The sequence below is a fragment of the Macrobrachium rosenbergii genome, chromosome 40 (genome assembly GCF_040412425.1).
Source record: "Macrobrachium rosenbergii isolate ZJJX-2024 chromosome 40, ASM4041242v1, whole genome shotgun sequence".
In the NCBI taxonomy this organism is placed as follows: domain Eukaryota; kingdom Metazoa; phylum Arthropoda; class Malacostraca; order Decapoda; family Palaemonidae; genus Macrobrachium; species Macrobrachium rosenbergii.
In genome coordinates, this window is record NC_089780.1 from 9,169,306 (window position 1) to 9,182,646 (window position 13,341).

The 13,341-nt window shown below is 37.1% G+C and overlaps 1 protein-coding gene across 2 annotated transcripts in view; it reads right to left on the reverse strand.

The window, feature by feature from the left end:
* Slip1 (SLo interacting protein 1) overlaps window positions 1–6,298 on the reverse strand; it is a 99,763-nt gene extending 93,465 nt beyond the window's left edge. Inside the window, exon 1 of one of the 2 annotated variants that reach the window (XM_067083085.1) lies at window positions 5,827–6,298. In XM_067083085.1, the coding sequence (XP_066939186.1) occupies window positions 5,827–5,847 (21 nt within the window). In that variant the 5' untranslated portion in view covers window positions 5,848–6,298. The remainder of the gene's footprint in view (window positions 1–5,826) is intronic. The other variant, XM_067083086.1, reaches the window with a different exon arrangement.
* Between the last annotated feature and the right edge of the window lie 7,043 nt (window positions 6,299–13,341).

A 13,341-nucleotide genomic window follows, 5' to 3' on the forward strand; every position in this document is an offset into this window, starting at 1 on the left:
AGAGAGAGAGAGAGAGAAATAGGAAAACTCCATTTGAATACCTACAAAAAAAAAAAGGAAAGAGCAGAGAAAATAATGCAAATAAAGTCATAAAACGTTTAATTAATAAGAAAGCAATATTAAACACGAATTTTTTTCAGTGCAAAAAAATACAATTAACTGCAAAAATCGTAAAACACAACGACGAACTTCACGAGGTATAAATTATTTTTTTTTCCACGAAAGGACGACTCAGTCAACAAAAGTCAATCAACACATTTGCTAACTATAAGAAGAGTCTATCACAACCCCACCATTAAAACCTTATATAGTACTTCTTTACCTTCCTTATAAAATTCTTTTATCATTACTGCCGAGAAGAATAAACCCCCCCCCATTAAAATTTACAGACATTTACCTACGATGGGTAAGGTTTAATGACTGGAAATTACGACAGGACAAAGAATTATTCTTCAAATCCTAAAGTTGATCAGCAATAGTTATATGTGTGTGCACGAACACATTAGCATATCTATTTATCAATATGATCTCTCTCTCTCTTGATATATATATATATATATATATCTATATATATATATATATATATATATATATATATATATATATATATATATATATATATATATATATATATATATATATATATATTATATATTATATATATATATGATATATATAAACTGTCTCCCTCCACTATATATATATATATATATATTAATGAGACCAAATATATATATATATATATATATATATATATATATATATATATATATATATATATATATATATATATGCAGTGATACGCTGATAAAATCGACACAAGGACAGAGCTTTATGAGGTTTCCCTTCCAGCCGAAGACTTAAAACCCATATTATTTCAACAGCTGTTCTATTTATTCGCGCTGGGAAATCTCAGCACCCATTACAGGCTATCATCATCTGACTTCACTATGATCATTCTGATAGTTTCCTCTTTTTTGGCTAAACTAAGTCACACATAGTGATTTCTGTTCTGGAATTATAACTGGGGATGGTATAGGCCTAATTTTTATTGAGCCGTTGAAGGCTACTTCTTGCCTCCAGTTAGACTGAAAACTAAGTTGCACAAAACTGTAGATAAAGTAAGTTCAACAAATATGCATTTCCAGTCAACTTCCTCTGAAAGGTGAAGTTCAGTAATTCGTCCAAAATAAATATTCGCTAACTTGTGATAAAAAGATGAAGAAAAATGATGCATTGACGAGCTCTCAAAATATTAGCAATCCCGCAAAGAAACTTGCAAATTCGCTATCAACATGCTTAAAGTAAGTGCTCAAGATATCGAATCTTACTTGAAACCGGCTAACAAAATGAAAAATAAAAGCTGAAAAGTGCCGATACACAAGTCACTGCTATGTCCTACTTGCGTACACAGACCAGTTTAACCCACCAGCAAAAGCGGGCAGTAGTCTCTGCCGAAATATAAAAGAGGAAAGTCAAAGTGGCACACAATCTACCAATGCCAAATTCTGCCAGTGCCACAATTTATCAGCAGCTCACCCACTTATCCTAGCCACAGCCACCCTCTAAACCATTTTACCTCCCACATCATTAAATAACCCTCGTGGCCACCACAACTGCCTACCAACCCCTCACAACGGCGCACGCACACACACACACACACACACATACATACATTCGCTCTTGAAACTCTTGGTGTTCTTTGGCTGTCTTCAGTTTTACACAACAAAGTTTTCGTTCATTTGCTGGGCCAATTTCTACGGCCATCTTTCAAGTTATGGTAAACATGAGGTAAGTTACTAAATATAGTACTAAATTTCACATTATGGAGCAAACTTCTCGTGGATAATTTCCGCATGAAATAAAACAGAAAAAAAAAACCAACTTCGCATCTTTGTCTTTCTAATTAGATGTTGTTTATAAAAATTCCACGACTCATGTGGTAGAGCAATCACATACAATATTGTATCCATGTATTTTACAAACATCTCTAAGCAAAGGACACCCACAACTTCAACATCAAAACTAAGTTACCACCATGAAGATTATCTTAAATGGCTAACCTAAGATCAAGGACAAAACAAAAATAAAAAGAAAATAGGAGTCTGCCCAAGATCAAGTATGATACAAAAACAAAGAAAAAAGAAAATAAGAAGTCTATATTCTTGAACATGTCAGAGAAGGGGAGGGAATCACAGTCAAGCTTCGAAAAAGAAAGAAAAAAAAAAAAACTTGCAGACTAAACGTATCTCTTCAGACGCAAGCCATGCTATGATAGGACCTCCTCCCACCTAACCCCCACCTCTCTCTCTCTCTCTCTCTCTCTCTCTCTCTCTCTCTCTCTCTCTCTGTTTAACATCCCCAGTTTGAAAAGTATTGGCTCGTAACCCCCAATCTTGACTATGATACTACACCCCATCCCAAAGCGATTTCTCAAAGCGCGCCTTTCCAAACAAACACACACACACACACACACACACACACACACACACACACACACACACACAGAAACACGTCTCTTATTACCATACAAACACCTTCACTCCTCCCAGCACAAAACATGGCGGAAAAGGAGAAAGTTTCAAACGCATTCCCATTAATCCGTAACAGTGGTGCCATTATCATCCTCGCATGATAACTTCGCTGCAGGAAACATGGGTTATCATAACCCCGACTACCTCCAAATGGTTCCTAGCTTAGGTAACGATAACTTAGCCTCTACACACACACACACACACACACGATGGGCACACACGTGAAGAGGAAACTAGAAACCTACTTTATAAAGTACCATAAATGTAAGTATAATAACACAAATAAATGTATAGTATAATAACACACAAATATATAATATATATATATATATTTCACACATAAAGAGCGTTAAGAATTATGGGACTATAAGTCACATAACCAACATCTTCAGCCTACGTAAAATGCCCATAAACATGAAATACATACTGAGAGAAAACTCAAAATGCTTTTCCCTGGAAAATGAATAAGTAAGGGGTTGGGGGGGATTGAATACATCCTAAAGCACACACAGACGCAACTCCAAAAACAAACACTACGCCCACACATGTGGGCCTAATACTACCCCACACCCACAACAAGCAAACAGCGCCCCACACCATACAAACCACACACCCATACACATCGCGACGGGTTCCATTTCCTCACAAGGCTATACACGAGAGGAGGAGGAGGAGGAGGACTAGTACAGAGAGTTGTAGTGCGTCCCATACAATAATACAATCTCCTCCTTCGTTCTTTCTCTCCTTGCTCAGTCGAGCTGGGATGGGACCTCCCTCGGCTCCTACACTGAGGTGCCGGAGTGGAACAGAGGCATCATTGTTCGGTTAAGACGGACTTAGACCACATTACCATATCCCTTAGCGTCAGGAGTCAGGTCTCTCTCTCTCTCTCTCTCTCTCTCTCTCTCTCTCTCTCTCTCTCTCTCTTTTCCTTTAAATAAGCCTTGTTTTCAGACTCGGGTCGTTTCGTGATTTCGTACCTTCGAATACTATTTTCTGAAGCTGAAAAATGTAAAATTAATGTAAATATATATATATATATATATATATATATATATATATATATATATATATATATATATTTCATCAACGAGAATGACTTCCACTGTTTCAAATCGCATCTTTAACACAATTTCTTATGTAACTCAAAATATACAGGCTAGTCGTATAAAACACTCACAAGAATCATACACAGTTTCCAGTACTGGTCCCATTGAATATCTTAAATTAATCACCTCAAGTTCATAGTTATAATCAGTCCAAGTATTTGTGCCTTGTTTTAATGAGCTTCAATTAACGCACATAAAACCAAATTAGGCTAGGCCTAGTACCTTTAGATACATAAAAAAGAAAGTTTACAAACTTAACATAATGATTAGAATCCAACACAGCTAACTTCAATAATTCTGAACATTAATTCACGTGTCAAAGAGAGATAGCGACAGAGAGAGACAAAATAATGTGGAATGTCCTGTCAAAAAACCTGGTATACTGTACATAGCTTATAATAATAATAATAATAATAATAATAATAATAATAATAATAATAATAATAATAATAATAATAAAATGTTCTACGAGTTTACAGTAAACACGAAGCCCACGGAACGACTCTGAAATGAAAAAGGTGTACAAACTACCTGACATCAAAACTCACCCCCCTCCGTTATTTCTCTCCCTTCCCGACCCTCTTTCTCATTCAAACTCATTAATATTTATTTGATGGTCTAAATAATTCATAGCAGGCCCGTGGCCTGCTCAATTAATCAAATAATTAGGCCCTTAATTATCACGCATCACCTGCGTGCGTCACCTAGGGATAGGCCCAGTTCTGTTCTTAAGATATGGGACTTCGCTAATCCGCGCACAAGGGACCACTATATTCGTTTCAGAGAGAGAGAGAGAGAGAGAGAGAGAGAGAGAGAGAGAGAGAGAGAGAGAGAGAGTTATTACATCTCTGCTCCCAATCGGGCACTGCCATACCTTTATCTACCATAAAATGATCAGAAGTCAATGGCACATTAACACCAATTCTACATTAATCTGTTAAAGCTGGTAGACTTCCAAGAATTCTATCTGGAGCTTAACACGCACCAGTAAATTGGTTACAGTAAGTTGGTTTTGGATAAGAAAAGAAATGGAAACCCATCACAGATCAAAGTGACTACCTTTATTTACACTAAAAACAAAAAAAAAAAAAATCAATCGATTCTTATGCAAGAAAGTAAGTTATAAGGAACGAGGCGAGCTTAACTTTGTCATGAAAGGAAACAAGAACACAAATTATACATAAAATATCGACATGGACACATTACAGGAAAATAATACTATTGGCAAACTTTGTTTGCATAAAGTTATTTCACATAATAAACAATAACCATCCCGTTTTCCACATTACCTACCAGGCCAAAGAATAAAATAAAAGGGGGCGGGATGATACACCCCCTAACATCAAATTTAGTATAAACAACACTTGCAAATTAAAGGTCGGCCAGTCTTAAGATAGCAGCAGGTCTCTAGTTTTCTGCTGCGTCCTGGCCCCAACCTTCATGAAACCAAACTGGTTCTAGAGATCAAACGCGATATATACCTTTTGACGAACCAACTGGCCAAGTAGCAGTTGCATCTCTTGCGTACCCTTTATTCTTCATTCTCCTCTCGAGAAAATCACAGGCTAAGAGGAACCACCTCTCTAAATCTCTTGAATTTTCATGTCATATTTAAGCAAAATGACCTACGACAAAGGGGTATACGTTAGTCTTGCGTAAAGCCATCAGTTTTACTTGGTAACTGTGGACTCTTAGCACAGGTGACCTGGAGTTTGCCTAAATTATCGATTTATTAGCATAAAGTATAAACAAGTACTGAATGATAATTTAGCCCATCTCAAGCAAATATATTGTACTGATAAATAAAATAAAATACAGAGATTACTTAAATAAATCTGGTCTACTGCGAGGGAAAATACATGAGGCCAGGACGTACTTGTCTGAGAAATGTACCAAAACTGACAATAATAGGTAACAGAGACAGATAAGAGTAGAGAGAGAGAGAGAGAGAGAGAGAGAGAGAGAGAGAGAGAGAGAGAGAGAGAACGTACCAACCTTTCTATCCGTGAACAGTCTCAAATAAAATTATCCTTGCCTTTAAAAAAAGGAATTAACAAACTGTCCCACACTGTGGGGTCAAATCAACCAAACTCAGGCCCCCTTCAGCATTTGGCCAGCAAAGCTTATACCACAACTGGTCCGACAGGCGGCCTGCACCTGAAACAAATCCCAGGTGGACTTACCTTCTGGATTATAAAGTCCATCTTCACCTGTCAGCCTCGACTTTAATCCCTGTTGAAAATTATCAATGAAGAGCCTTCATCCCGAAAACGCGCCCGGCCGAAGGATCCACCCACAGGAGGGAGCCTGTCAACTTTGGCTTCGCAGTTTTATCAAAAAAACCTCCTATTTCAGGGACCAACAATAATAAAATTTTTGCAACAGCCTGTTGGGGGGGCTACGGGATGCAAAGACGTCTTGAGTGAACACAAGCAATGGCCCTCTACATCATTCCCAATTTCGAGCACACCACAAACATCGGGAGGGAAAAATACTGTCGCACGCGTCACCGAGATAAGGCGCTGCAGCGCGGACACACTACCCTCCTCGATCACTTCTTCACTCAGACTGAGAACGGGAATTTGGCTGGGATGGGAGAGACTCCGTTTACCAACACATACAGCTCTCTCTCTCTCTCTCTCTCTCTCTCTCTCTCTCTCTCTCTCTCCCTGACTCCCGGGATCACTCCGAGGATCATTCAAGCGACACATTCAAGCCGACGAGAATCCGTTTGTGTTGTACGACGAACCTTAACGGCAGAATTGAACAGCTCCCGATCCTTTTTCCAGGCTATTATTGATGGGAAATAAAAGGCGTTTCGCTGATGTTTCACTGGCATGACATCAATCAGAGGTCGGGTCTTGATCCCTCCTTCTTTTGAAGATTTATTTTTTCAGAGATGCTAATTCTTCCTTGACTAACGGGTCAAGGACAGTTTATCTCAAATCTCAGTAGTGGTGCTGGGGGCTGCTACAAGTTCTGACGCTACCTATGCTTGTCTTGACTAAACAAAGAAACATTTTTGTTCTCTGATCACGCCCATAGTAATGGAGTACATATTTCTGGACTACTGACGCTTCAACTATCAAAATTATTCAATGCAAACTCTTTGTTCAATTACAAACTGTATTGGAAATGTTGGTTTCATTAGAGTCTGAATGAATTATTGGGAATTTTATCAGTATATCTTCAACCTTCTAAAGTAATTAAATTTGTTTCCTAGTAGATACATTTGCTCCAACAATTATGTATTTCCTCTCCCATCAAATGATCAGATAGATAACGTTTTTTGTCATCTATTTAACAAATCACTGCGATGTTAATTAGATTTTTGCTGCATTTTAGAGGACTAACTATGGTCTAATTCTCAGCTGTATTCAGCCTTCACTTTTGCCCGCGACGGTATATACCTAATCATAAAGTATTAGAAGTAATACGATGCAAAACCTTATGTGGCCCGAAATAACTAGATATATACTTTTTTTTCAGTATGTTAGATTACTCTCAGATACAAATATAAGACTGGAAAGTATTAGTACAACGTACCCGGGGAAGTATATATCTAAGGACAAAATGAATTTTCGTACAGATGAGATGTCAGAGGCTGGAAATTACACCAAACTCTCAAAGATGCAGATGGTCTGCACATGTGGCGAGAACCAAGAAGGGCGTATCAGGACAAAGACCTGTAGAAATCCCCATCAAATCTTGGGGAAGGTCGAACAAGTGGGAATTCAGACATAGGTGCACATAACAGAACACGGGAAGAAACTCATTTTACTTTGGGTCCCTGTTAAGAAAAAATGATGCCTTGAGTAGAAATAAGATTCATACGAGACATATCTATTACCTGTTGATTAGTAACAAGCACAACCCAGAGCTTCACACAATACCAGAAACTTGATAAAAAAAAAAAAAAGTGACAATGTGATGTTGTACAGAGGTTCCTTCAAAAGTACGAAAGCACTCGTTTGTAAATTTATCAAAGACCAGGAACAATTCAATTGTCTGTCTAGTGGCCTCTCTCTCTCTCTCTCTCTCTCTCTCTCTCTCTCTCTCTCTCTCTCTGAGAGATGCTTTTGAATGAAACCTCTTGGTGATGACTAAGAAGATTATACTCCTGCCATCTCTTTACGTCTGTTATCGTCGCTCGAATAATCTGTTGAGATGAGTAAAGAAAAAAAAAAGAAAGAAGGAGGACAAAGGGTACACTAATGCTGTACCCGTTGCCTTTATGCAATGGCTTAGGAGACGATTACTCAAGACTTGATCTAAAGAGACGATGACTCAAAACTACTTCAGATCAATGGCTGGATTTCCTAATCCATGTCTTGGATTATGCTACTAGATTAAGCATTCCTGTCACATCTTCTTAGCTGGTGCTTTGTATTATTAAGAAGAAAGAGCCCCGGAACTGCGTTACACACAAAAATGACAAAAATAAAACAGAACTCATTTTCGTTTTTGTGCTTCGTATCATTACAGGCTGCAACCATAAATTTAATACTTGTGATACGCATCTCATCAGCTGGAAGGCCTATTGTACCTAAAGCCTTAATTTTCGATCAATGGCCTAATTATCATTCTTTCATTAACCTAAGAGACCAGTTCAGCTCATGAGAAAGCAGGGTGCAATAAAGATAGTTAGAAGCCAAGCAATATGAAATATGCATCCGATAAAATAAAATAAAGCACGAAACAAAATGAGAAAAGGAATATATATGAAAAATTAAATAAAAATAGGTTCATGTCAAGAACAGCGAACCCAATGATCCCTAAGTACAGAATGGTCAACCCTTTCCGGTCTGAACCCCAATTCCACATGAGGGCTGGTACTAAACACGGCGAAACAGTGACTCATCTACGCCGTTCCGCCGTGTTTAACACTAGCCCCTGGGTGGGGGTCAAATGTATTTCGCCATGTTTAGAACTAGCCCCTGGAGGATCAAACGTCCGGCACCGAAGTGTTCATGTCTGGAACAGCGAAAACTTGATTATTACAATGTAGAGAATAACGAACCCAATAATCTTCTTGTAAAGAATAGCGAAGTGGGTTCGCTAATCTCGACATGATCCTAAAAATAATATGAAAGCAACATAAAAAAAAACAGGGTAATAAACACGTTTATAAAGACAATATAAAACTAAACAAACCTGACGTGAAAAAAAAAACAAAACGAGTGAGACGTATAAATAAAAAGCTCGAAAAACAAACAAGTGACACACAAACAAACACACACACACACACACACACACACACACACACACTAACAAATAACGAAGCATCATCATCGCGCGCACGCGAAACAAGACATCGGACAGATAAATCCAGGGAAATGGCCGGCGTTTCCCCGGATGCATTACTTCATCCGGCCTGACATTTTCTGTCACTATTCCCGGCGAACCGAATTTTAAATTCTAAGGTAAAAAATGGCCCTAGCAAACGCTGAATCTATTACGGCGTCTAAATGAACCCAGGCACGCGAGTGCCGAAACACACACACGGACTCTCCATGTGACAGTGAGCAAAAATATGGCGCTGTTTATTAAAACGGCAACAACTTGTACGTGTCATATCTCTCTCTCTCTCTCTCTCTCTCTCTCTCTCTCTCTCTCTCTCTCTCTCTAAACAGTGTGTTTTGCACGTTCATAAATATGTCTTTATATCGGATGCCAACTAAAGACATACAAAATATTTGTCATTTAGAATACTTGTAATATAAAACTATATGTAATCACACATAATGTATATATATACGCAGAGAGAGAGAGAGAGAGAGAGAGAGAGAGAGAGAGAGAGAGAGAGAGAGAGAGAGAGGAAGGATGACGAATTGTTTGGGAAGCATGATACACAGTCATTGGCCAACGTTTCGGGAATCACTCCATTTTCAAGGCTGAACCAGAAACAATATGCCGTAGTTAAAAAAAATTCTCTCATACAATATATACATGTACATATATACATATATGTATTCAAGGCATTGATAAGTGTTTCTAATATCTAATGTCTTCCATGCAATTAAATATCCGGAAAAAATCGTTTAAGATCATAATCCGTTTTACCAATTTAAGGTTTATCGGATGACTTAATAGCCTCTCTATTATTATTATTATTATTATTATTATTATTATTATTATTATTATTCAGGATAAGCTAACACTTACATAAGACAATCCTATGAGACAACTAGCCAACGAAGAAAGCCTCCGCAGAAAAGAATCCTCACCAATGAAAAACAAGCTCGAGAAAAATAACAAATGACAAACAGGCAAATATGAATGTAAACATGATAATGAGTAACAAAACGCCTAAAACCAGGCCAAAGCAAAGCTCCATGCCTCTCTTCTAACGTTCTATAACTATCCTGTTCTATTCTGGTATGATCTGAAGATTCGATTTACCAAATGCACGACGGACTAGTAGAAGACGCATCGGCGTACTCGATTCCTTTCGAAAACAAGTGAGTTACGAATTCAGAAGTAAAATAACTTATGGCAGACTGAGTTATTCTCCTGGGAGGGAAATAGAAGGAAGTTTACTTCTAAGGAAACGCTGAACAGGAGGATAACAGGTGACAAGAACGATTTTGCATTTTAATGTCAAGATAAGGGCTGGCTCTTTCGAACGGGATCGTATAGGGAATTTCAAATGCGATGATTTCATACCTATTTTGAAGCGGCGATATATTGGAAAATGCCTTTATGTATGGATGTATGTGTGTATGTATATGTATTATGTATGTATTTAAGTGTGTGTGTGTATGAAATAAACTCAATGTTTCTTGTAACTGAGTACAAATAAAAATTCTCCTTGAATATTTGCAACGACAGACCCGCATAAATGTGCTTGAAAGCACAGTACGTTCTAAACCTCTCTCACTACCTTTCTTTCCCAAACGTTATATGATTGATGCTTTTGTCTGTCGCTGTACTGTGTGTGTGTGTGAGAGAGAGAGAGAGAGAGAGAGAGAGAGAGAGAGAGAGAGAGAGAGAGAGAGAGAGAGACCCTTACTCGTATGTTTTCAGCTTTTGACGAGTTTTTAATCTTTCAGCGTGCAATGTGTTTCCCCGATCTGGTTTAATTTCGACCCTGACATTTTTGTTTTTCTATTTAGTTCAATATAAAGCGAACCATGAATTGCTTTCTGTGGACTTCCATCAAATATTTTTCTATTTTCCCTTGTTTATTTCTTTTTTTTTTTTTTTTTGTCTTTCATTCAATTCGTACGCGTACAGTACATGATTTTGCGTCGTTTGCAGATGGATGGATGTATGTGCCTGCGATGTGAGGACCAAGTTTTGTTATAAATATATGTGCACACACACAACACATATATACATATATACAAATAAAATATACATATATATATATATATATATACACATATATATATATATATATATATATATATATATATATATATGAAATGGTGAAAGTGTATGAAACCACATATGCAAAACATATTAAATCATACGCATAAAACCACATATCTACAAAGAATGCTTTAGCAATCACGTCAAATTCCACATCTACAAAGTATGCTCGATTTTGCAACATATCAAATATATATATAGAATGTACGTCTATTTTATATATATATATATATATATATATATATATATATATATATATATATATATAATGTATAACTGAATCACGAAATATGGAACGTGATGAATATATAAATAAAAGACACAATCCACGAAAGAAAGAGACAACATTGGAGTGCTGCAAGGCCTTTCGACTTATCATCCTTTACTTAGCAAAGAACGACAAGTCGAAAGTCCTTCCAGCACTCCATTGTTTCTCTTCCTTCGTGGATTTTGTCTTTATATTATATATATATATATATATATATATATATATATATATATATATATATATATATATATATATATATATATATATATATAGTCTCTCCTTTGCTTTATATAATCTTCTAAATTTTCCCCAATTTCCAGCCCCCCATTTCATTATTTTCATCCAAGTAGGAGTTTGTCTTCCACCTTTTCCTCCGACTCCAGGAAACACAGAGACAAAATTATTAAAGAAAACATAAAAATAACATAAAAATCAGCAAACTGAAAGGTTACGAGAAACTTCCAAGTCTGCCTACGAATGATCAGCGGATTCGCGAAGCAAACGAGATCTTAATTAAGGGAGATTAGGCGAACAATTACAGATTAAAAATCCGCATAACAGGAGGGAGGGAGGGAGGACTGTAATCATGGATTTTGAAATCGGAAAGAAAACATTACGAGAACGGGTAAAATACTGAGTAAAGAGACAGCATTATCTTGACAATCAACATGACAACTTTGCATTTTAATTCCACTCCAACCCACTTCAAGGAAGATAAAAATATTAAAAGACAGCAACGAATTTAAGGTTAAAATGATTACCGAGTACGAAGCCACATTACAAGGTGTCCATATTTTTGTACGTGTCAACATAATGTAATTTCTAGCGGATTTTCAAGCATGTAAGGTCCATGACACTTCGGAAGGAATCTTTCTCTCTCTCTCTCTCTCTCTCTCTCTCTCTCTCTCTCTCTCTCTCTCTCTCGTCAGCCAACATACCTGGAAATTTCAAACTTTGTGAGGAGACATAATGCATTTCCCACATGATTCCACCACACCAGAAACAGAGAATAAAATTATAGTTTAAGCCAGAATAATTATTTGAGGCTCTGGGAACACCGGGTCCCTGTACCTGCTAGGTAAATCAGGTGACCTCTGCCGCTTTCTCGTAGAATAACATGGAGTACTAAAATACATATGCCAGCGAAAAATGAAGAACTAATTTGGATAACAATTTCGTATAACCGCCGTGCGGGGAAAGTGGAAACTGATATACGTGGAATAATATACTGCGAAATAATGAGAGAGGTAGTAATATTACCACGAATAATACATCGTAAATATGACAGGTAAGAAAGCAGAACTACTATACCAGGTAAGAATGGAGAGCTAATATATATATATATATATATATATATATATATATATATATATATATATATATATATATATATATATATATATATATATAATATGGATAAATATATATATATATAAATATATAGATATTATATATACCCATAGGGGCATCCAAAGCCCACAAGGAATTCTATAATAATCATGGGCACAAGGAATTCTGTAAAGAATCATACAAGGAATTCTGGAAAATCATGGGAAAGGAATTCTGTCAAACAATATGGGCACAAGGAATTCTGTCAGCCAATCATTAAAGGAATCTGTCAGCCAATCATGGGCACAAGAATTACTAGCCAATGAGGGGCATTCTGTCAGCCAATCAAAGGCACAAGGAATTCTGTCAGCCAATCATGGGCACAAGGAATTCTGTCAGCCAATCATGGGCACAAGGAATTCTGTCAGCCAATCATGGGAACAAGGAATCTGTCAGCTAATCATGGGGAACAAAGAATTCTGTCAGCCAATCATGGGTACAAGGAATTCTGTCAGCCAATCATGGGCACAAAGAATTCTGTCAGCTCATCGTGGGCACAAGGAATTCTGTCAGCCAATCATGGGCACAAAGAATTCTGTCAGCCAATCATGGGCACAAGGAATTCTGTCAGCCAATCATGGGCACAAGGAATTCTGTCAGCCAATCATGGGCACAAGGAATTCTGTCAGCCAATCATGGGCAACAATCTAAAAAAAAAAAAAAAAAA